Raw genomic sequence first — 21,268 nt, forward strand, 5'->3', positions numbered from 1 at the left:
AATCCCAAAGTGCATTCTTCCTACAAACCTGTTGCTGTGATAGAATGCATGCACATTAAGTCCCCTTTCTTTGAAGCAAGACAGACAGCACCCTGTACAGCTGACTTCACAGAGAGTAAATCGATCCCCTGTTATTCACTGACATGTCCGCTTGATCTCACATAACGTTCAGCCTGTGGTTAAGTTTGATTCTAATACACGTAAGTCATGGATTCATTAGCTCTAAAATATACTTGGATTTTGCCCTTTTGGGAAACAAAGGGATTTCAATGTATTAAATGTTCTGCCTACCATTTATGCTAAATCATGCTCATATTGCATTTTGAGAAATGTAGGCATGATCCAATTTTATTCTCTTGAATTCCATTCATACTTCAAGTCAGTGCAGCCTTAAATTATGAATCTTCTAATCTAGCTATGGATTTCAACTTTGATGAAACTATGCATAGCTTTAGTTGTTTAGCAGAAATGCAGACCTATTTCCAGATACAAGCATACACACTTCTAGCACTCCAAACATAATTTAACATGGCTGCTCAAAATTTAAGATGATTTACACTGAGTCATAAAATCAAACACAAACAAAAAGGCTTAGATTTTAAATCATTTTGATGTTACTGGAACATGAAAAATAAATTGCATTTTGAAAAAAAAAACATTTTTGAACTTTAGAACACAAGATAAGCTTTCCTTTTAACAATCCTCATATTAATTCCCAATTATGGTTAATATATAAAGTTTAAGAATAATGTCTTTCCTAAAACTTTGGGTTATTATCTTTAGAGTGACATTTATGAGGAGCAATTATAAACTAAACATTTTCCTTTATATGTTAAAAATTTATAATTATATATTTTAAAATTTGTCAAAAACAAAAGATGGAATGAATTGACTAATAAGCCTAAACAACTGTAGGATTCTGTGACTGACAAATTAAGGCAAAATGGCACTCTAGAGGGACAAGAGAAACAGCTTAGTAGTTAAGATTTCTTTCTGTGTTACCATGAGGACCAGAGTTAGGATCCTATCAGCACCTATTTAACAAGCATCTGACAAGTGTCTGTAACTCCACTCCTGTGGTAAAAATTGTGTCTCCTTAGAAATCACATAAAAGCTACATCCACGGTACCTCAACAGTATAGCTGCCTCAGAAAGACCTGAAGAAGACAGAACTAATAAACATGCTATTGTGGGAGGGGAGAATATAACCACAGGCAACTAAAGACCGCTGATAGCGGGAGAGTTAGTCTTCCCCGGTACTTAGCCCCCGAGCTTGTTTCCGACACCAGCAGGTCAGCCCTGAAATTGCATACATAAGCACAACACAAAACTGTCTCAGCCAGATTTCATTTGTGTGTTTGCACATAAACACATGCAGACAATAATCAAAGAAAACGTGGTAATGAATTGGAGGGGTGAGGCAAGGGCATGAGAACGTTTGGATGGGGGATTTGCCGAGACCTGTACACCGCTAGGCTCGAACTGGCAAACGAGAGCAGCAGGTGAACATACGAAAAAGCTGGAACTGGGTTGATGTTCACTCTGACGGACACGCACCAGCTTCCAGGGACTCCCTGAATACCTTATATGTGGCTAGACAAGAAGGCAGAAGAAGGAGGCTGACCTAACTAACCTTGCTAGGGGTCTCTGTGGAGTAGGTTAAGAAAGGCATGATCCTTCAGGTTCTTGGGACGTGGAAGCTGCTGGTGGTACTCTTTGTATGAGCAGTACTCTCTGCACGTACTGTGTTTTTAGCCAAAAGCGAACCATTCATCAGCATCTGCGCTTGGCTTGTTGAAGGCTTTGCCATTCCTGTGAGTCTAACGCAATGGTGGGCTTAACGTGGCTTTTCTCATGTCAACAATACTGATTCATACAGGGAGGATAAACTCAATCCACAGGAGGCACATGGTTAAAGGGGGAAAATTCTATAACTGTATTCTAATTAAATTTTTTAATTAAAAGTATATAGTTACAACTCCAGGTAATGTAAAGCTTTTCTTACATTTTTCTTTTAATTTTTAATATTTATTTATTTATTTTACATCCCTGTCGTAGCCCCCTCCCTTCTCTCCTCCTGGGCACACCCTCCCTCCCTAAACCCTCTCCGGTCCTCTCCAGAGAAGGGGATCCCCACTCACCCACCCACCCCAGCATGTCAAGTTGCATCAGGCAGGCCTAAGCTCATCCTCTTCCCCTGTGGCCTGAAGAAGATGTAAAGCTTTTGAAGAAACTCATTTTCCTCTCTGACCAGGGCACACTCAGAGGCAAGAAGCATGAAGGGGGAAGAGGTTTCACCAAAGCTTGCCACCATCTCTAAACATGTTGTGGGAGAGTATCCGATGCCTTCATTTTGAGTGTAATGGCGGATGGAAAAAGTAGCATGTGTGGGCAGAAACATTGGCAAGAAATGGCAGGAAGTACAATTCTTGAGAACCAAAGCTCAGGAGACCCCAGGAAAGGAAGGTCTGGGGGAAGAGAGGCTGAGGCCCACAGAGGAGCAGAGCCAGGTCTGTGACCAGTGTGGAAGCTTTTCAGCAAATTCAAGTATTTTATAGTCTGGAGGGCAGGGCTGAGGTGGTAGAAAAACAAGTTGTCTCTTTCCACAGGCGTCAGACTGAAATGAGGGGTGGGCTACATCCTCCATGGCAAACCCATCGAATGCTTTTTCCTTGGCCCCAGTTTTCGTCGGATGGAAATATGAATCTCAGACTAAAACTTGCAGTTTATCTTCACAAAAGCTCTTAGTTTTTAATAGCTCTTGTCTTTATATTAGACCCTTTCCCCTGGGGACCCTATGAGCTTTGCAGACACCATCCGTCACATACCCCAGAAAGACTGGCTAGCATTTTGTCTTATAGCCCTCATTTATTTTAAGAAGGCAGAAACATTCTTTTCACAAAACCATAAGAAGAATGAATTATTTTTAGTCTTCTTTCCAGTTATGTGACTTTTTATACTAAAACAAATAAAAGTATTACACTAAGGAAATTCTTTCTTTCAAAAGAAAGGGAGATGTAAATAAAGCCATGGTAAACCACAGGCTAGCAGGAATCTATCAGAGGTCTTTAAAAGCTCTGTGAGTTGTGGTAGCCATACGGAAATGCTTTTAAAACTGAAATCTATTTTCACATGTATCAGACGTAAGATTTGCTTAATACTTGGTGTCTGGTTACATGGTGACAATAGCCTTGGAGATGCCCTCAACACCGTGATGATGAAGTCGTGAGCGTCCGAAGAAAGCATTCCTTTGTGCTCGCTTATCCAAAACTCTTTATAATAGAGAACAGCATAGTTCATTAAAGATGGGACCTGATTTGACCTTAATTTTACATTTTATAAATGATTGTAAGCTGCTTCTACTACCAGGAAAATAGAAGATCAATGAAACATTTTAGCATTGAGGGGAGTAAAATAAATACGGATGATGAACACCGAACACCTAATTAACAATAAGTGTCAACATTTAACTCCCTCAGCAGACTTAACACGCTTGGGGCCAGGTGTAGTGATGCCCTCTTGTTGATCTATCATTCAGGGTGAACTGTTTTCAGTTTGAGGCCAGCCTGGGCTATAGATATAGCAAGGTGCTTTCTCCATCACCAACAAGTAAGTGAACAAAAATGTATTTTTTAGAAACCATTTCTTTGTTTCCTTACTACGTATAAAGTAACAAGATAACAAGCACTCTTCTTAGAAAAAAAAAAAGATGCAAAATTTCATTAAATTTTTTTCCTGGGCCTCAGTCACCTTAACATTTCTGATGCCGAAGGAAGAGCAACAGCTGTCCAGTACTGAGACCAGGGTCTCCACCTGTTGCTTTCCAAGCATCAGGCAAATTCCTCACAGAGCAATAGTCACATCCTTTAAAATGACTAAAATAAGACTCGAGGAATGGTCAGATCTTTGAATAACATTTACAACTGATCCTTTGAAATTTTCATACATGTATACAAGGTATCTTGGTCATACCTACCCTCTTCTCCAGACCCTCCAACTCCTCCTGAGATCCTCTCGTCACCCCTGCTCCTAACATCATGCCCTCCTTTTAAACTTATTGGTAATTAATTGTTACATTCTGCCCATTGAGTTCAGTTGGTGGTAGCCACGTGGGAACGGTTGTATATCGTCCACTCGGGCATGGGCATCCTACTGACATCCTCACTCCTAAAGTAAAGTGAATTCCTGCACCATCAGCCATCAACTGTCAATAGCTCCTCGGCTATGGATAGGAGAAAGGGTCAGATTTGAAGAGCACATTCAACCCTAGAGTAGTCTCTTTTCCCGTGTTGGTGCTAGGAATGTGTTATGGCTGATGTTTTCCTCTCAGTCGCTCTATAGAAATACTTCCCATCATGTTAAGAACGGAGGACAACTCTAGCCACAGTCTGTCAGAGCCACACGGGGTGTAGAGGCCAAGAACAACAAAAAGGTTTTAGTTCAGAAATAGCCAGTCATGGGGAAGCATGTCATTCCCCCAAGTTTCTGTTTCACAGACACTGATATATCACCCTACAGAGAAAATGATGTGCCCTTTGGGGAGATGTTATATGTGAGTTCCCTATCCTCGTTCTCTAATGTAAAAATGAAAAACCATGCTATTGGCTTCTGTAGTTGGCTTTTTGTTTTTCACTGTTTTGAAAGTTTTCCCCTTAACTTCGTGTCTCCACAGCAGGCATCCTAAGGTTGAACTCAGCAGCACAGAACCAAAGAGTAAGCTCGTGACCCCTGATGAAATGTTCCTTTCTTCTTTCCAGTGTGCTGTCTGGAAAGCATGCAAACGCCAGCACTGAAGTTAACTTATAATTTATTTTGGAAAAAATGGGTATTGTCAAGAAGTTAAACTCACGTATAAAGAACAGAGAAAACACAGTTAAGTAGCATCTTATATATTTGTCTTATATATTTCACGGTATTCGTGGCTGCAACATTACTGTGAAAATTATTTCTCACTGAGAACTTTGGTATAGCCAAAGTAAAGAGCCTAGAATGTGGCCGTGCTGAACACTGGAACATGTTCTTGACACATTGTTTGTCGAGAGTTTTGCTCCGTAACTACTCTTAATTTTAGGAGAAATAAAGGGAAAAAAATGTGAATTTAGAAGAATACTTTCATATCCATTTTCATTTTTTTAAAAAGCTTTAAAGATGGTGAAATGGCCTGGAGAGATTTCACAGTGGTTAAGAGTACTGGATGCTCTCTTCCAGAGGACCCAGGTTTGAGTCCCAGCACCCATGTGGTGGCTCACAAATGTCTGTACCTACAGTCCCAGAGTAGCTAACGACCTCTTCGTGCCTCAATGGGCAGCAGGCATGCATGTGGGGCACAGACATAAATGCAGAAAAACCACCTACACATATAAAACAAATAAAATTTTAATGGTGAAATGTACCTTTCAACAGATTTTTTTAAATCCACCAGTACTAAGTAACATTTATCTTTAAAGTGCTGTTTTAAAACCTATTTCCATGTGTTGGACTGCCTTCAGAGTGGATTTGCTTTCCCTGGCTAAACCACAAGCTTGAGTGTAGTTTGCAAGAATGTGAGGTGTCAGTTGGAAATACCAAAGACTTGATCCATAAAGAGAAAGAACTGATAAACTGTACTTCATTAGGACAAAAACTTCTTTTCTGTCAAGGTAATAATAGACAACTTATAGAAATGGAGAAAATATTTGCCAAAGGACTACTGTCCAGAATTCACAAATAACTCTTAAAAGTCAACAAGGAAAGAACCTAAGCCAGGAGTGGAATTACATACCCGCAACCCTTTATTTGAGTTTATTTTATGACGAGGCTTGTCTAAGCTGTCCTAGCAAGCCTTGAGCTTTCCGTACAGCCCAGGCAAGATTTGAACTGATTGTCCTAGTTCCTCAACATTCTAAGTGGCTATGATCACAAGCCTGTGCCACCAGGTCCATCTCAAAGCTAAACATGCTTTTACTGCATGATACCACAGACCTTGGCATAGAGTTTAAAACTTACGTCTCCACAAAAACTGTTTATAGATTATTTCTTAAATGTGCCAGGCTGAAGTTGGAAGCAACCATGATATGCTTCATTAGATGACTAGATAAATAGGCTACAGTCTATCCAGATGATAGAGTAATATTCAATGGTTAAAAAGAAAATGAGATATTAAGCAATGAAAATACATGGAGAAAACTAAAATACATGGTCCTAAGTAAAATAAGCTAGACTAAAATGACTATTTACTATGTGATTCTAATTGTATTGCATGCCTAAGAAGGCAAACTGTGGTGAAATTTCAACATCAACAGATGTCCTGGGCTGGGGAATCAGACATACATGGGCAAAGCACAGCCTCTGGGGACAGGGTAAAATATGCTCTGACAATAGAAGGGCAGATTCATGTTATTATAAGAGGTCTGAAAACATCGACAAGCATATCCTGACACATTGATATGTCCCGAGGGCTGGGAATGGTCTGTGATTAAGAAATATGACAGCTAGATGCCATGTGTGATGGTACATGCCCTTAATCCCAGCACTCTTGGCGACAGAGCTAAGTCCAAGGCCAGCCTAGTCTACATAGTTAGTTCCAGGAGATCCAGAGCTACATAGTGAGACTTTATCTCAAAAAGGAAAGAGAAAGAAAGAAAGAAAGAAAGAGAGAGAGAGAGAGAGAGAGAGAGAGAGAGAGAAAGAAGCCTCAGAAGAAAAAGAAGTTCTCTTCTAGGATATGTGTTCTCCAGCAACTGGTAGTTGTTTGGTTTACAGTATCAGGCACAAATTCCCTCTTGTTGCACAGGACTTGGGTCCAAATAGACTGTCATTGGTTACTGCCAAGGCCAAAGTGCCACTACTGCACGGCAGGGGATATTTTGCCAATCCCCTCACTTTTGTGGTTTCTAGGATTTACATCTGGATAAGACTATTGGCGTGTCTACTTTGGAAGCTTGTATAACATTACTTCTGTTACTATGTACTCTGAGAACTAATTCAGGAAGCAGGTTTCCAAGTCAGTTCCGACTCCATTCCTTTGAGTTGGTTCTAAAGGGTGTGGTCTCTTCAGCAATAAGATCTTATCTGCAAGGTCTAGGAGGCAACCAAAACCAATGGCAGTACCCTATATTGTTTTGAATGTCTTCTGCAGGAGATGCAGACTATTACAAAGATCCACTACTGGTCAAAATGCACCACAGGGTGCCAAACTCCAAATGATACATCTACAACCCAACCCCTACACACGAGACTCAGAGAGAATCATGGTAGAAGGAGCAGAAAGACTGTAAAAGCAGCCGGAGAACCAGGACTCCTGACACAAGACAGTATCTTTTAGACATAACATGTATAAGATTTCATGTGCCCATGAAGGCTTCACAATGTAACTACCTAAACAATACCTCCATGACAACACCACCAGAAAACATGGCAACAGAGACAGGGAAAATTTCATCTAGGAGCTGTGCTCCTAGATGAGTTCCAGCTATTCAATAGCTGCTTAGAGAGGGAAAATCAGTTTTCTTCAAGAATGTGCCCTGAGAAATTTCCCAGTCCCGAGTACTCAGTCCTATGCACATGTGTGTACAAGCAAAACTAAGCTGATTCAGTAAGTTGTGTGTGTGTGTGTGTGTGTGTGTGTGTGTGTGTGATAATTAATGGATAACTTTTGAGGGGGATGAAGGAGGAATTGTAGGAGGGAGGATGAGGGTGGAAATGATATAAACGTAGAACTCATACGACAGTCTCAAAAAAATTTAAATGAAAATCAATCAATGAAATAACATTATTCATCAGCATGGAAATGAGAGAAAGAGGGACTCGTTATCAAACTCATAATAAGTTAAATTTGGCTATATTTAATGCTGGAGTGAATGACTGACAGAAGAAAATATTTTTTCTTCTAATTTATGAATTTAGAAAGTCATGACAATAGAAGAAAACCAAAAGAAATATTGAAGTAGTTGAATTCTGAGAAAGAAAACATGGCAGTGATGTCAAATCATAACCGAACTTCAGGGGGAAGGGTATAAAAACTCAGAGGAAGTCCCCAGCAGCGCTCACAGAAAGTTCACTATCCTCCCGGAACGGTTACGTCAATGCCATTGTTTCATTAGAAAATTATAAATTGCACATTTTTTCACGTTGGATCTTATACAAGACTACTACAAAGCACAAGACTTAACGTTAAAAGGCCTGGCTCTAGAATGGTTTTAGTCAGTGGGCAAGATTCTTATTGTTCCTGTGACTAAGTATCTTCCTATAATAGAGTGAAATAACAAAAAAGTGATTTCTAAACGATTTTAAAAGCTCAACATGATGCTTGCTGTCAGTACGCTCCCAGCCAATGTTAAGCTTTCATTTATATCAAACCCGCCAAGATATTGTCTGAATATTTTTTAGATGAATTAAGGGGCTGGTAAGATGCTAGGTAGCTAAAAGGGTGCGCTGCCAAACCTGAAGGCCCACAGGGCAGAGCAGAGAACAGCTTCCTGCCAGAGATGCTCTGCCCTCCCCACTCACGAGGTGGCAGACATACCTCCCACACAAACAAGAGAAATAAATTAACGTGATAATTTTTAAATGAACGAAAGGTGCTCCTACACGGTAAAACCTTTATTTATTGTGTAGGATTCAAGGATATGGAATATTAGCACAGAGGAACAACTGATCCCAGTATAAGCTATGGCCAGAATGAGAACATATGGAAGCGAAGATTTATAAAGGAAAAAAAAAAATACGTTTTGATAGAGTGAGCGCAAAAGCAAAGCACGTATAGTTTATGAAAATCATACTGTATTGTTTGGTTGAACATTGCTACATTTAACACTAATCTTCGTGTTTGTTTACGTTGGTCATGAGAGATGAAAGGCATACTGAGGTTTCGCTCATTCTTTTGCAGTGGACAGAGCACAACTGGAACAGAAACAAGAAGTCCGTGTTCTGTGATGAACTGTGAAGTGTTAGCCCACTCACAAAACCCTTGGACGCACCACTTACACGGTTTTCAAAAGGTGACAAATACTAAATTCAAACCACAGAGGAAGTCTCGTTCATATTTATTTTTGAGGATCGATCTTGCCGCTTTTACCATGAACACAAGGTTTTTCTCAATGGATACTTTTACAAATATTAATAATAAAATAACCAAAGCATTTGTGTTCTTAGACTTCCCTTTGAATATCTAAGGCCTTTATTCAAACAAAGAAGTGATTCTCAAAAATTAATATGCTGTGATAGGTTAAGCTTTAATGCCTTTTAAATGATGTAAAAATATGATAGAAACAGAAACCACTCAAATATGGAACTTTTTAGACTGAATTTTATGTTTTTCTTTGTTAATGAAAGCTTTTGGGGGATCCTAGGGGGAAAGAGAATATTAAGTTGGTGAATGTGGTAATGGTTCTCTGGAAACGTTAACAATCACAGATTTTTCAATTACAGAATGTCTATGCGGTCTCTTACATGACTCCTTGAGAATGCGAGTATGCTTGATATTTCTCCTCTACACAGGCAAAAAAATCTGTGTGACCTTTCTTTCTTCCTTTGTCTCCACCAGTGTCTCCATCTCTGATTTATGCAAGAAAATATTTTGAGTTGTGGGCATACCATGGCTTCTTTAAGATGCTCGGCGCCTATGCATTGCATTCTTTCTGTGTACAGCTCTTAGGCATGTGTGATGCTTAACGTGTAAGCACGTGCTCAGGTTACAGTTGGGCCTGTTGTTATCTGATATGATCTTAGAAAGTTCCTGAGCGGTGATCTGCTGCAGGACAGCCATCTATACTGAAGCTAAGGGTCAGCTAAATGAAAAATAGTTCTGGTAACACACAGTTCATTACATCACAGAACAATCCCATGGCCATTAGCTGTCATTTTAAAGCATTTTTTCTTACATGTGGGCCCTGAAATCTGCCTTCCACACATTAATTTAATTTCTGGACTATAAAGAAAACACAGACTTTCGTTTATGCATTCTGTTACTTTTAAAGCTTTAAAGATAAACCTTCTTTAATATCTTCATTAATTCTTGTATACTCATTCAACGCTCATGCTCTAGTTATCCTCAATGTTTTCAACAGAGGACATATTTAGCTAGAACAAAGCATGGTAGTGTGTGTTCCTTTTCTACCTGAAACAGTGATCAAGATGTGTGACTCATGTCAGTTTGGGGAGTCAGAGAATCCCTATGTACTTATCTGGAAACAGCAGTCATTTTCATTACCATAAATTTACCAAAACAGGGTGGCTATAGGGGCTATAGAAAAAGGTGACTTAATTGCTTTCTAAGATAATATTCTGATAATAAAAAGGAAATGCTACTAAATCTTAAAATGTTTCCTACAATTCTTTAGTGCACATAACTCAACTTTTTGAACTTGGATAAATGATAGTGAGATACTACATTCAAAACAATAGGGCCAAAAGGAAAACATCGCCCTTGGTCCACAATTTCTTCTGCTACTTACTAGCAAAGTCAACTGATACTCAGATTAACCAGCCACACAGATCATCTGACCCTTGAAACAGATCAATAGTCGTTTGTCAACACAGATGACTCATATGTATATCTTCACCTGAGGCCTAAACGCAGTCCCACGGATGCTAAGGGAAATGCAATAAACTTTCTTAACCAGACAGTTCCACTTTAAAAGAACAAATTCAGAAAAGAAAGAAAAAAAAAAAAAGCAGATTCAGGATAGTAGTACATTAAGAATCAACTCACACAAACCTGCTTATACTTTAGAATGTAAAATTGGTAATTTGTACATTGGTTTAAGGTATATGAGGCCATTAGATGCTGTCATACATGTTTCTGATTATAAATATGCTACATACCAAGAGTCGTCATGGGTGTAAAATACGTGAGGCTGAGCACACCACAAGGAACAAGCCAGTAAGCAGCACTCTTCCATGGGCTCGGGATCGGCTCCTGCCTCCAGATCCCTGCACTGCCTTCCCTTCAGTGGTGGACTGACATGTGGACCTGTACACTGAAATAAATCCTCTCCCCGGGTTGCTTTTGGTCATGGTGTTCTATCAGAGCAATAGAAACCTCAGCTAGGACAGAAATCAGTACCAGGCGTGTGGTATTCCTGGGACAGACCTCACCGTATTTTGAGAGAAGGATTATGGGGTGACTTTGAAATTTGGGGCTAGAAAAGCCATTGAGTACTCCGAGTTTATTAAGCTGTTGTGGGAACTTGGATAAATCTGAGAGCAGTGTAGCTGATGGAGGCCAGGCTGGCGAAGTTTCAGAGGAACGTTTAAGAGTCCCTTAAAGACTCTCAGTGCCATTTATATATAATACTTTGAATACATACTAAAATCTATACTCCTAAAGAAGATAACAAGAGAGACCATAGGGAGGAGGCTGAAACCTCATTCAGAAATGCAAACAGGATAGACATCAGAAGTAGGAGAAGACAGGGGACAGGACAGGAGCCTTCCACAGGGGGCCTCTGAAAGACCATCCATTGGGCTATCGAAGGAGATACTGAGACTCATCGCTAAACTTTAGGCAGGGTGCAGGGAACCTTATGGAAGAAGAGGGAGCTAGAAAGACCTGAAGAGGACAGAAGCTCCACAAGGAGAGCAACAGAGCCAAAAAAAATCCTGGGCCCAGGGGACCTGCAGAGACTGATACTCCAACCAGGGATGATACATTGAGAGGACCTAGAACCCCTGCTCAGATGAAGCTCATAGGTTGCTCAGTTTCCAAGTGATTTCCCTAGTAAGGGGATCAGGGGCTGTCTCTGACATGAACTCAGCAGCCTGCTCTTTGACCACCTCCCCCTGGAGGGTGCAGTCTTACCAGGCCACAGAGGAAGATGATGTAGCAGCCCTGATGAGACCCTGGAGGCTAGGGTCAGATAGAAGGGGAAGAGGTCCTCCCCTATCAGGAGACTAGGGAAGGGGCATAGGGAAAGAAGAGGGAGGGTGAGTGGGACTTGGGAGGAGATGGGGGGGTCACTGCAGCTGGGATACAAAGTGAATAAATTTTAATAAATAATAATAAATTAATTTTTTAAATCTCAAAAAAATTAAAGTGAAACCACTGAAGTGAAGCCTTCGTTTTGCTAGAAAAATTGATACTGGACAGCTGGGTCTGAGAATCAGCTGTGGTGATAAAAAGATCCACATAATTGAGGACAAATCTTCTGTAAAGTGTTTCCCTGGGGTCAGCACACCTCGCAGAAGCTGGGTTCCAAAAAGACCAAGGCTCAACCTTGGGCTAGCAGCCTACCTTGGTAATGTGTACTCCCAGACTGTACTCATTTGAAGGGATGAAGGGTTCATGGAAAACACCTGAAGCTTGGCACTGTAAGAGGCCATTTTGAACACAGTCTCACTTGCAGTAAAAGTCACAGCATTGAAGGGGTCAGGGAAGGATGGCAACTGGCACCATGTGGCACAGTCGGGGTCCCTAAAGAGACCCCATGAAGGGCTCTCGGCGAAGGGCAGTCGGGCTGCTTTACATGTCCCAGCATATTGGAGATGCCGGTATAATGGGGTGACATCCAAGGACAGCAGCGGCCATGGAGTGAAGCCACCTGTGTCTGTCAGACAAGCTGCAGGTACTGCGAAATGCAGAGCTGAAGGAATGGAGCCCTTTGCTGTGGGAGGACCATGAGGGTCCAGACATCAACACTAGTTGTTTCACTGTTGAAGTGTGGGTTTGCTTTTATTTGCTTGCCACTGAACCCTGGTTCTTCCCTCTTGAAATAAGAAAGTGTTTTACTTGTTAACTTTGATTTGCCAGGAGCCCACAGCTGGGAGATGTTGAGTTCTTAAAAGAAACTTTTCGATTGGGGGGGGAGGACGTTGGCATTTTAGAGAGGCTATGTATATTTTAAAGAGAATGACCGAGTAATGTATTTGAATCTTTAAATTAAATACTGTGTGACTTTTAAATTTTGAGATAATGTTCCATATAGTAATATTAATATACCATCTGGAGGACAAGTGAGAAAGGAAAGGTGGTAGTTGAATAGTTACATGCTTTTTGTGTGAAATTGACGAGGGGGTCATTCGTGCAGGCTAGCATTTTGGCAATTTGACACAAGCTAGTCTTTTGGGAAGAGGAACCTCAATTGAGAAAATTTTTCCACCTCATTGGCCTGCAGGGAAGCCTATAGGAGATTTTCTTGATTAATGACTGATGTGGGAGGCCCAGTCCATCAGTAGTACCACCTCCCAGGCAGTGGCCCTGGAGAGTGTAAGAAGGCAGTCTGCAGGAGCCGTTAGGAGAAAACCAGCAAGCAGCACTCCTCCATGGTCTCGGCATCAGCTCCCACACACAGGTTCGTCCCCGATGCCCCTCAGTGCTAGACTATGATGTGTATGCTGAAATAAACCCCGTCCTCCCCCGAGCTGCTTTTCGTCATGGTGTTTACCACAGCAATATAAACCCAGACTAAGACATCTATCCTCCTAATTTCTTCCTATGGACCCTACCTATCCAAGGTAGTGACACAATTCAATTTTCATCTCATCTGTCAAAAGTTGAAATTCTAATTCATCTGTAAGCTATAACTAAATTTCCGTCTTTGACGTGAATCAATTACAATGAAATTTAGTTTTGATTAATACTCCAGGAGTCTCCTCTTGACTGGGATACAAAATTTAGGGGTGTTTGTAAATATCCTACTGTTTAAACCCAAAGTTTTGCCTTCACATAATGGATAATAGACCATGACCTTCTTCAAAGGCAAATGGACTTTAAAGGCTTAATTTTAAAAGAACTTTATATTGTTTTGGGACATTAAACAGTACACTAACTAAGCAACATTTTGATGACTTGAATACAAATAAATCAGAAACATATGGGTTGGATTTGCCTTGACACACACAAGCAGCTTTGAATAAAAGAGAAAAAGTCATTGGCAAAATTCAGCCTTGGTATTGCCAAATATAAAATGTCTGAAAACGGCTTTTCAACCAACGTCATAATGAACCCCAAAATACTATCTTTGTTTTTCCATCCTTAAATTATCCTATAAATCCGTGTTTAAAAAAAAAAAAAGAAACTAATTTTCTTGGAAGGTTTAAACACATAAAGTACTGAACAGTGGAAAATTGCCATGTTGGTGTGTTGTAGGGAGATCCAACTCTTAAAAGTGAGGTTATATTACTATCTAATAAACCATGTACATACTGTGTGAAAGTTACATATATGTACTAGAAATGGATTAGAAGACTGAATATCATAAGTAATAACATCAATCTAAGCCTGTTTAATATTTTTTTAAATAGTGCCTATTTTTACCAGGGAAGCTAGTAGCCATCATGAAAGAATGTTGGACAACTTTAAAAATGATTTTATACAATACATAAAATAACTTGTCTAGAGGCTCTGGATTTTGCAAGGGAAAAAAATGAGATAGGTCTGAAATGTTTGCTTTGTTTTGTAGAAACAAATAAATGGAACTCAGGAAATCATCTGTTAAGCATGAAAAAAATTCAACAAAATATCACTAAATTCTCATGACAGATCCATTGCAGTTCATTTGTCAAATTTCTGAAAAGATTACTTCACAAACAGACATATTTTCCACAGGTTCTCTGAGTCACAATGCTGCTTTTCATTTCAATAATCTTTGATTTCCAAAATATATTTAGAGCTGTTTTCCATTTTTCGCTACAGAGGAGGCTAACTAAAATCTAATAGTACATCTCTCTGACTTTCTCCTCATTTTGTGATCGAAGCTATTTAAGCACTGGACTGTGGTTTGCTCTTGTTTACAAGTGGGCCACAAAGGCCTTATTTAATTTTCAAGATAGTTTTTTGAAGCATAGCTTGTTACATTTGATTCATTTATTTTTGTGTGCATATATATACATATATATATATATGTATATGTACATATATGTATATATGTATATGTACATATAAATGTACGTATGTACATATATGTGTATACATGTATATGTTTTGGGGACGGGCATGCCATGGCATATTCGTGGAGGTTAGAGGACAGCTTGCAGGAATCACTTCACTCCTTCTACCACAGATGCCTTGAGGACTGAAGTCCGGTCACCAGGTTTGGCATAAGGAGGTTTTACCCACCGAACTGCGTCACTATCCCTCGGGACAATTTTATTAAATGCATATTGCCCTGAATTGTGCCAACCGTGCTAGAGACAACCGTAAATGAGAGATTCACAATTCCCATCACCGTGAAACTGATAATAATTCAAACACACGATCACAGATGGGTTCCTGGGGCTGATTATAGCAATAGTTTCCTATGACTCATGATCTAGTTGTAAGGGTATACTGTACTTAACTTAGATTCACTTTTCTAATAGCATCTGCAGCCAACTTTTATGAATGAAAGTTGTTCTACCCAGTTCTAGACCGTAAACTTGCCCCTGAGCAGACCATTTGATTGCCATTCTATACATTTGCTAACATGGTTTCCTCACCCAGAACAGATTACCCGTCCAGTGTCTACGGCCTCTCCTCACATCCCCAAAATTCTCTCTCTTCATCTCTGTTTCTTAAGACCCTATCCCAAAGCTGGGCGTGTAGATGTAAGCCAATAATAGAGTGATTGTCCAGAGTGCAAGAGAGCCTGCGTTCTGTCCCAGCACCACCGATGCCTCGGGTAGTGGCACGTTTCTCTAATCCCAGCCTTCCAGAAGTTGAGGCCGGAGGATAAGACAATCATCATCTCCTGGGCTACCTAATATACTTGAGGCCAGCCTGGGATACAGAAGGCTGTGCCTCCATAAAACAAAGAATTTTACTTCAAAAAGTCATATTCACAGTCCAATCTTGCAAATAAAAGATTGTCTGTTGGCTCTGTTTGAAATAATGTCCCACTTGTCATTTTTCTTTACAGGAGAGGATAAGGAAAACTTAATTTGGGAACCTTGAGAACGCACATCATCATTGAGAATGAATGAAACTTGCAGAGAGCTGAAACATGTAGTTATTTTATATTTATACATGTGACATTAATGTGTATATTTGCTATGAGGCTGCAACTAATAAAACTAAGGTATCACGAGGGTGCTCGGTCTCCCAAAGCTATCTATGCCCCGCTTCTGGTTAAGATCGAACCTGATTCCAGTGATGAGGGACCACAGAAAAGGAGCTACCAGAGAGTTAACTCCTGTTAAGTCTTTGTGAATACTGATCAGGAAGGAAGTTGCTGGAACTAAAGTGAAGTCATGCTGGGCATGCTGGCACTCACTGCAGTCTCAGCACTTGGAAAGCTAGAGCCAGGATGGCGTGTTTGAAGGCAGCCCAGGCTTCATTGTGTGACCTGGGTCAAACTAAACAAGATGGATCTGCAGAGGGCTTGTGAAAAAACGGTTCCTATGCGAGATAACCTGAAACTAGCTGCAGGGGATCAAAGCAGCCAAACTTTTTTTTTTTTAATTTTTAATTTATTAATTTTCTTTTTTAAACCTAATATTTTGAATAAAAGCAATGATCAATCTATGTGTTTTAAACTAAACCATCATTTTCTATTCATCACTGACATTTAAGATACAGTTTTATTTAAAAATTTACTATTAGTTTCTGAGTTTAGTAAATTTAGTAAAACAAAACAATATTGGGCAGAGTGCAGAGTGTCTTATGGAGGAAGAGAGGGGTTGGAATAGAGGGACATGAAAGGGACAGCAGCCCCACAAGGAGACCAACAAAGCTAAAAGATGAGCCCAGGGGGTCCTGCAGACACTGATGCACCAAGGGAAGACCATGCATGAAGAGGACCTAGACCCCCTTCTCAGATGTGGCCGACTGGCAGCTCAGTCTCCATGTGGCTCTCTGAGTGAGGGGAGCAGGGGCTGCCTCTGTCATGAACTCAGTTGACTGCTCTCTGATCACATCACCCCTGGTGATGTGACCACGGAGGAAGAGGGTCCAGGAAGTCCTGATGAGACTCAACAAGCTGTGGGCAGATGCCAATAATGGAAAACTCTCCTTTTCAGTGGAATAAAGAAAGGGGATGGGGAGAAGTGGGAGGGAGGGTGGGACTCAGAGGGGTTGAGGGAGGAGGCTTCAATCGGGATATATAATGAATACATTGTGAAGAAAAAAAAATAAAAATTTAAAATTTTTTTTAAAAAATGAGAATTAAAAAAAAGTCCTGCAGAAAGAGAGAGAGAGAGAGAGAGAGAGAGAGAGAGAGAGAGAGAGAGAAGTGCTGTAACCAGAGAAGAAACTTGTCAGAAGATCGTGAAGTGGAGACAAATGTCAAAGAAGGAACTTTGGCACCAAAACAGTGCTGGGCAGGTGACCACACCTCATGGTCCTGCTTTGCCAAATGTACCTCTGGCTTCATTAAACCTTATCCTCATGTCAAGATGCTCAAGATAGACTCGAGTGGGCAGGGGTCACTGGATGTCTTTGTCCCTGTTGCACTGTGGCCACATTGAATAAATCTTCCCTTTCTGGCTTTTATTATCTTAAAAAGTGTTTTAAAGATTACTTGCACACAAAAGACCAGATAGCTTGGCACATTTGATTACTTTAATATTCTCTCGCATTTGACTGCCAAAGAAACAAAGAAAAGCACAAAATGTAGGATACAAATCTAAACTTAAATTCTAAAAATTTGAAGTATTTGAAAAGAATTTAATGCTAGTTTATTTGGGGCTCAAATTGCTAAATTATATAGTTTTTAATTACTCATAATTACTCATGAAATGTAAGAGAAATCAATCAAGGACTATTAGAAACTCAATATGTAAAGTTCTCGGAGAGAAAGGAAATCAACAGTAAAACAGAAATTAAATTAAATTCATAAATAGTGAAAGAAATAGAAAAGCAATGGCAGGAGAAAGTGGACGGGAGGAGAGGAGCAAATGAATGTGCAGCAAGAGGAGGGGAGGAAATTAAAAAGAAACAAACAGGCTGATCATGTTTCATAGATTTCTTGATTTGTTTAGTTAGACATTTCAGGCATATCCTTTGGGAGAATGCTGGGATAAGAACACACCACTAATTTAATTTCTCTCCTTTGGGCCACATACCAAGGAAGAAACAATTGGCTCCACCCCCACAAAGCTGATTCCCGAGTCCCATTTCTGACCATAAGTAGACAGTAGTCTAAGATTGTGAGAATTGTCGGAAACTCATTTAAGTATGTTTTTCCCTCAGTTTACATGTATAATGTTTAAACTTGATGGCTTTCAACAATTTTAAATCCATGTTTATAAAACATTCTACAATGCAACATGATTGAATTGCTTACAAATTTTTTAAATTCAACATTGCAAATGAAGATCTGAGGAAAAATTTTTAATTGGAGACAGAAGAGTCCAAGACTTTATCCAATCACACTTTCAAAAAGAACATGAAAGGTTTTGGGGGGTTTTGTTTTTTGTTTTGGGGGTGTTTGTTTGTTTGTTTGTTTGTTTGGATCAGGATAGGGGGTCACATAAAGCATTCCCTTGATTAACCTTGTGACATGTTCAGTTTGTGACTGTCAACCTCATTCCATATGTACAATCTTTGTAGTCATAACATTGTTTATGATGTCTCTGACAGACTATAAACCTGGTTACAGGTGAAACAGGATCACCAGGAACTCTTACTACATGCAGCATTACTTCCTGCAGCATTACTACCTCTCCTCCAGAGAGACCCCTGAGAGGCCATAATTGGATTTAAGTGTGCAGTCTATTGTGACAATAGAATAAAACAGCAAGGGAAACTAAATGAGTCACCTGAGTCACTAATTCTGGGAAAAACTGAGGATGGTGAAGCTTCAGTAAGGATGCCTTCCGATCAATAACACTTTAAGCACCATGGTCTCTGAACCTAACTGTATCACAAGAAGGTTATAGGGCATGAGATATTGGATAATCCGTATCAGGTATTTTTGATATATTTAAAAAATTATGAAACAAGCATACTACTGAATAATGATGGTCTACCCTCCTATCATGACAATTTTGAGGTACCTACAAGTATGGGTTTGAATCACAGTGCGTGAACTCTGTGTGATGAAGGGCTGACAGGGCTCTGAAAAGAATGGCTTAAGCATCTCTGCCTTTATTTGCCTGTGCCCATGTTCTTTCTATTTAGTCTACAGATTAAAATATGTGTGTGTGTTCCTCATAATCACAACGAAGCCATGGGTCCATAGCACTTTCCATGTTGTTACATTGCAGTAGTGTTGCTAGTTTCTACATGGTGCTTCACACAAAGCTGAAAAGTCGCCTGAGAGCAGAAGTGTGGGCATGGTAGCCATGCCCAAAGCCAGTCCATTCAGGTATAGAAGAAAAACATAACCCCATGAATTGATATCTCAGTATTTTGCATTATCCAAAGGAATGTGTTGCCTAGTAGATAAGTAATAAAAGTTCTATTAAATAACAAAGAGGTCGAAGCAAAGCCCCATCAAAAACATTCAGGTCAAAACTTACCGTCCCCTGTCTCTGCACAGAGCTGTAAGCCCAAATTATTCTGTGGATTAACCACCCAATGATTGCTGGTCACAGTGATGTCAAAGACAAGCCAACCCACGTCTACAGCTTGCGCCTTCCTTGTATCTAGCAGGAAAAGGTCGGCGTCCCTAAGGAGGAAGGCATGAAAATAAGTTAAAGGCTTGAAGGAAGACCGTGATTTCTCAAATGAAAGTGAAAACATTTTGAAAAGCACTTTTAAAGTAACAGGAGCTAGTTAAAGAACAAGGGAACAGGTGGCTCCAACACTGTGCAGTGTGATACTGCTCACCTCCGAGCCCAAACCTGGGGCCTGTTAAGACTATCTGAAAGTCATTTCTATTTTTCTGTTTCTCATTGTCATTTCATGCTGACTTAATGGTCTTAATTTGGTGCCTGGTCATCATCTGTGAGTATGTACCCCGGAAGAAAGAAAAAGAAAGAAAGGAAGGAAGGAAGGAAGGAAGGAAGGAAGGAAGGAAGGAAGGAAGGAAGGAAGGAAGGAAGGAAGGAAGGAAGGAAGGGAGAGAAAGAAAGAGAAAAAAGAAAGAAAGAAAGAAAGAAAGAAAGAAAGAAAGAAAGAAAGAAAGAAAGAAAGAAAGAAAGAAAGAAAGAAAGAAAGAAAGAAAGATCAACTTGGATGAACGCAGACTCTTGGAGGAGCAAGGCAGGGGGCATGCCAGCAACTTCTTTAGGGATAATTATTTTGTACTTTACAGCTTACTATGATAGTTTTATGGGTAGAGGAGTCCAGAAGGAGCCACTAAGCATACAACAACATGAAGAAGCAGATCTCATGAGTGGAGAGGCACCACCCATGTGACACACCTTTACTGCCCCGTGAGTCTCCATTCCCTTGGAACAATCATGGCAGTGAACGGGGAATCTCCGCGCACTAGAACAACCTGAACCATGTCGTGATTATTAACATTCGTGAGTGTATCTCAAATCTTAATTGTGCTATTAAGTTTATGAACATATGTTTGTGAAATTGTGGAGAATGGTTTCAAGTGGTCTCTCCCTGCTACCATCAAACTGTGAGCTAAATTTTGCCTGGTCCTGGCATTTCATCTTTCAGGTGTCATTTTACATCAATGAAATGGGGGCTCAGATTGAACAGTTCTCTAACACCGAAACTCCACCAACATAAAGTGAAAACAAAATAACAACAAAAACCACCACGATCATTTGGAGGGGAGTGGTCAAGACAGGGTTTCTCTGTGTAGCCTTGGCTGCCCTGAACTAGCTTTTGTAGACCAGGCTGGCCTCAAGCTCACAGAGATCCACCTGCCTCTACCTCTCTGAGTACTGGGATTACAAGCATGAGCACCCAGATCACTAGAATCATTTTTTAAATGAACTTTTCTACTATTCTGAATCTTTTAAAGAGCATATTATATAACGAGAAAAGTAAAGCTGTGCCATATTGAACCACATAATGTCACTTCAAGGGCGACTCAAACATACAGCAAAAAACATTCATTGAAATTAATTTAGAAAAATAAAATATTGAAGTCTTTTTGGCAAAAAATGAAAGTGAAACTCTAAGTCAATATTTTAGGCAATACCTACTCGGCTCTTCAATTTATTGCTCTATACTACTTACTCAGCAGCCAGAGAAATGAACATAAGTGAAGCTAGCAATCAAATCACCTATTTACCAAGTATTTCACCATAGATATTCAAAGTACTCAGCAGAGAAAGGCGGCAGACACTTCAAAGTTTGATGCAGGATGTATTTTGACCTGGTACAGGCTCAGGATGAGCAGGAAGTGCAGTGCAGGGAAGGCTCACACAGTACCACTTGATTTTTCAAGACCCATTTCATCCATTCACACTAGACAATGTCGAGCGAATTTTTTTTCTCTCCTGACTTGGGAAGGCTGTCAAATATGTA

The 21,268-nt window shown here is 40.1% G+C and overlaps 1 protein-coding gene across 2 annotated transcripts in view; it reads right to left on the reverse strand.

Annotated features, from left to right (window-relative positions):
* Bmp5 (bone morphogenetic protein 5) overlaps positions 1-21,268 on the reverse strand; it is a 116,848-nt gene that overhangs the window by 29,952 nt on the left and 65,628 nt on the right. For both annotated transcript variants that reach the window (XM_060384747.1, XM_060384746.1), the window contains exon 3: positions 19,354-19,502. In XM_060384747.1, coding sequence (XP_060240730.1) covers positions 19,354-19,502 — 149 coding nt within the window. The remainder of the gene's footprint in view (positions 1-19,353; positions 19,503-21,268) is intronic.

The sequence above is a fragment of the Meriones unguiculatus genome, chromosome 6, assembly GCF_030254825.1.
Source record: "Meriones unguiculatus strain TT.TT164.6M chromosome 6, Bangor_MerUng_6.1, whole genome shotgun sequence".
In the NCBI taxonomy this organism is placed as follows: Eukaryota; Metazoa; Chordata; class Mammalia; order Rodentia; family Muridae; genus Meriones; species Meriones unguiculatus.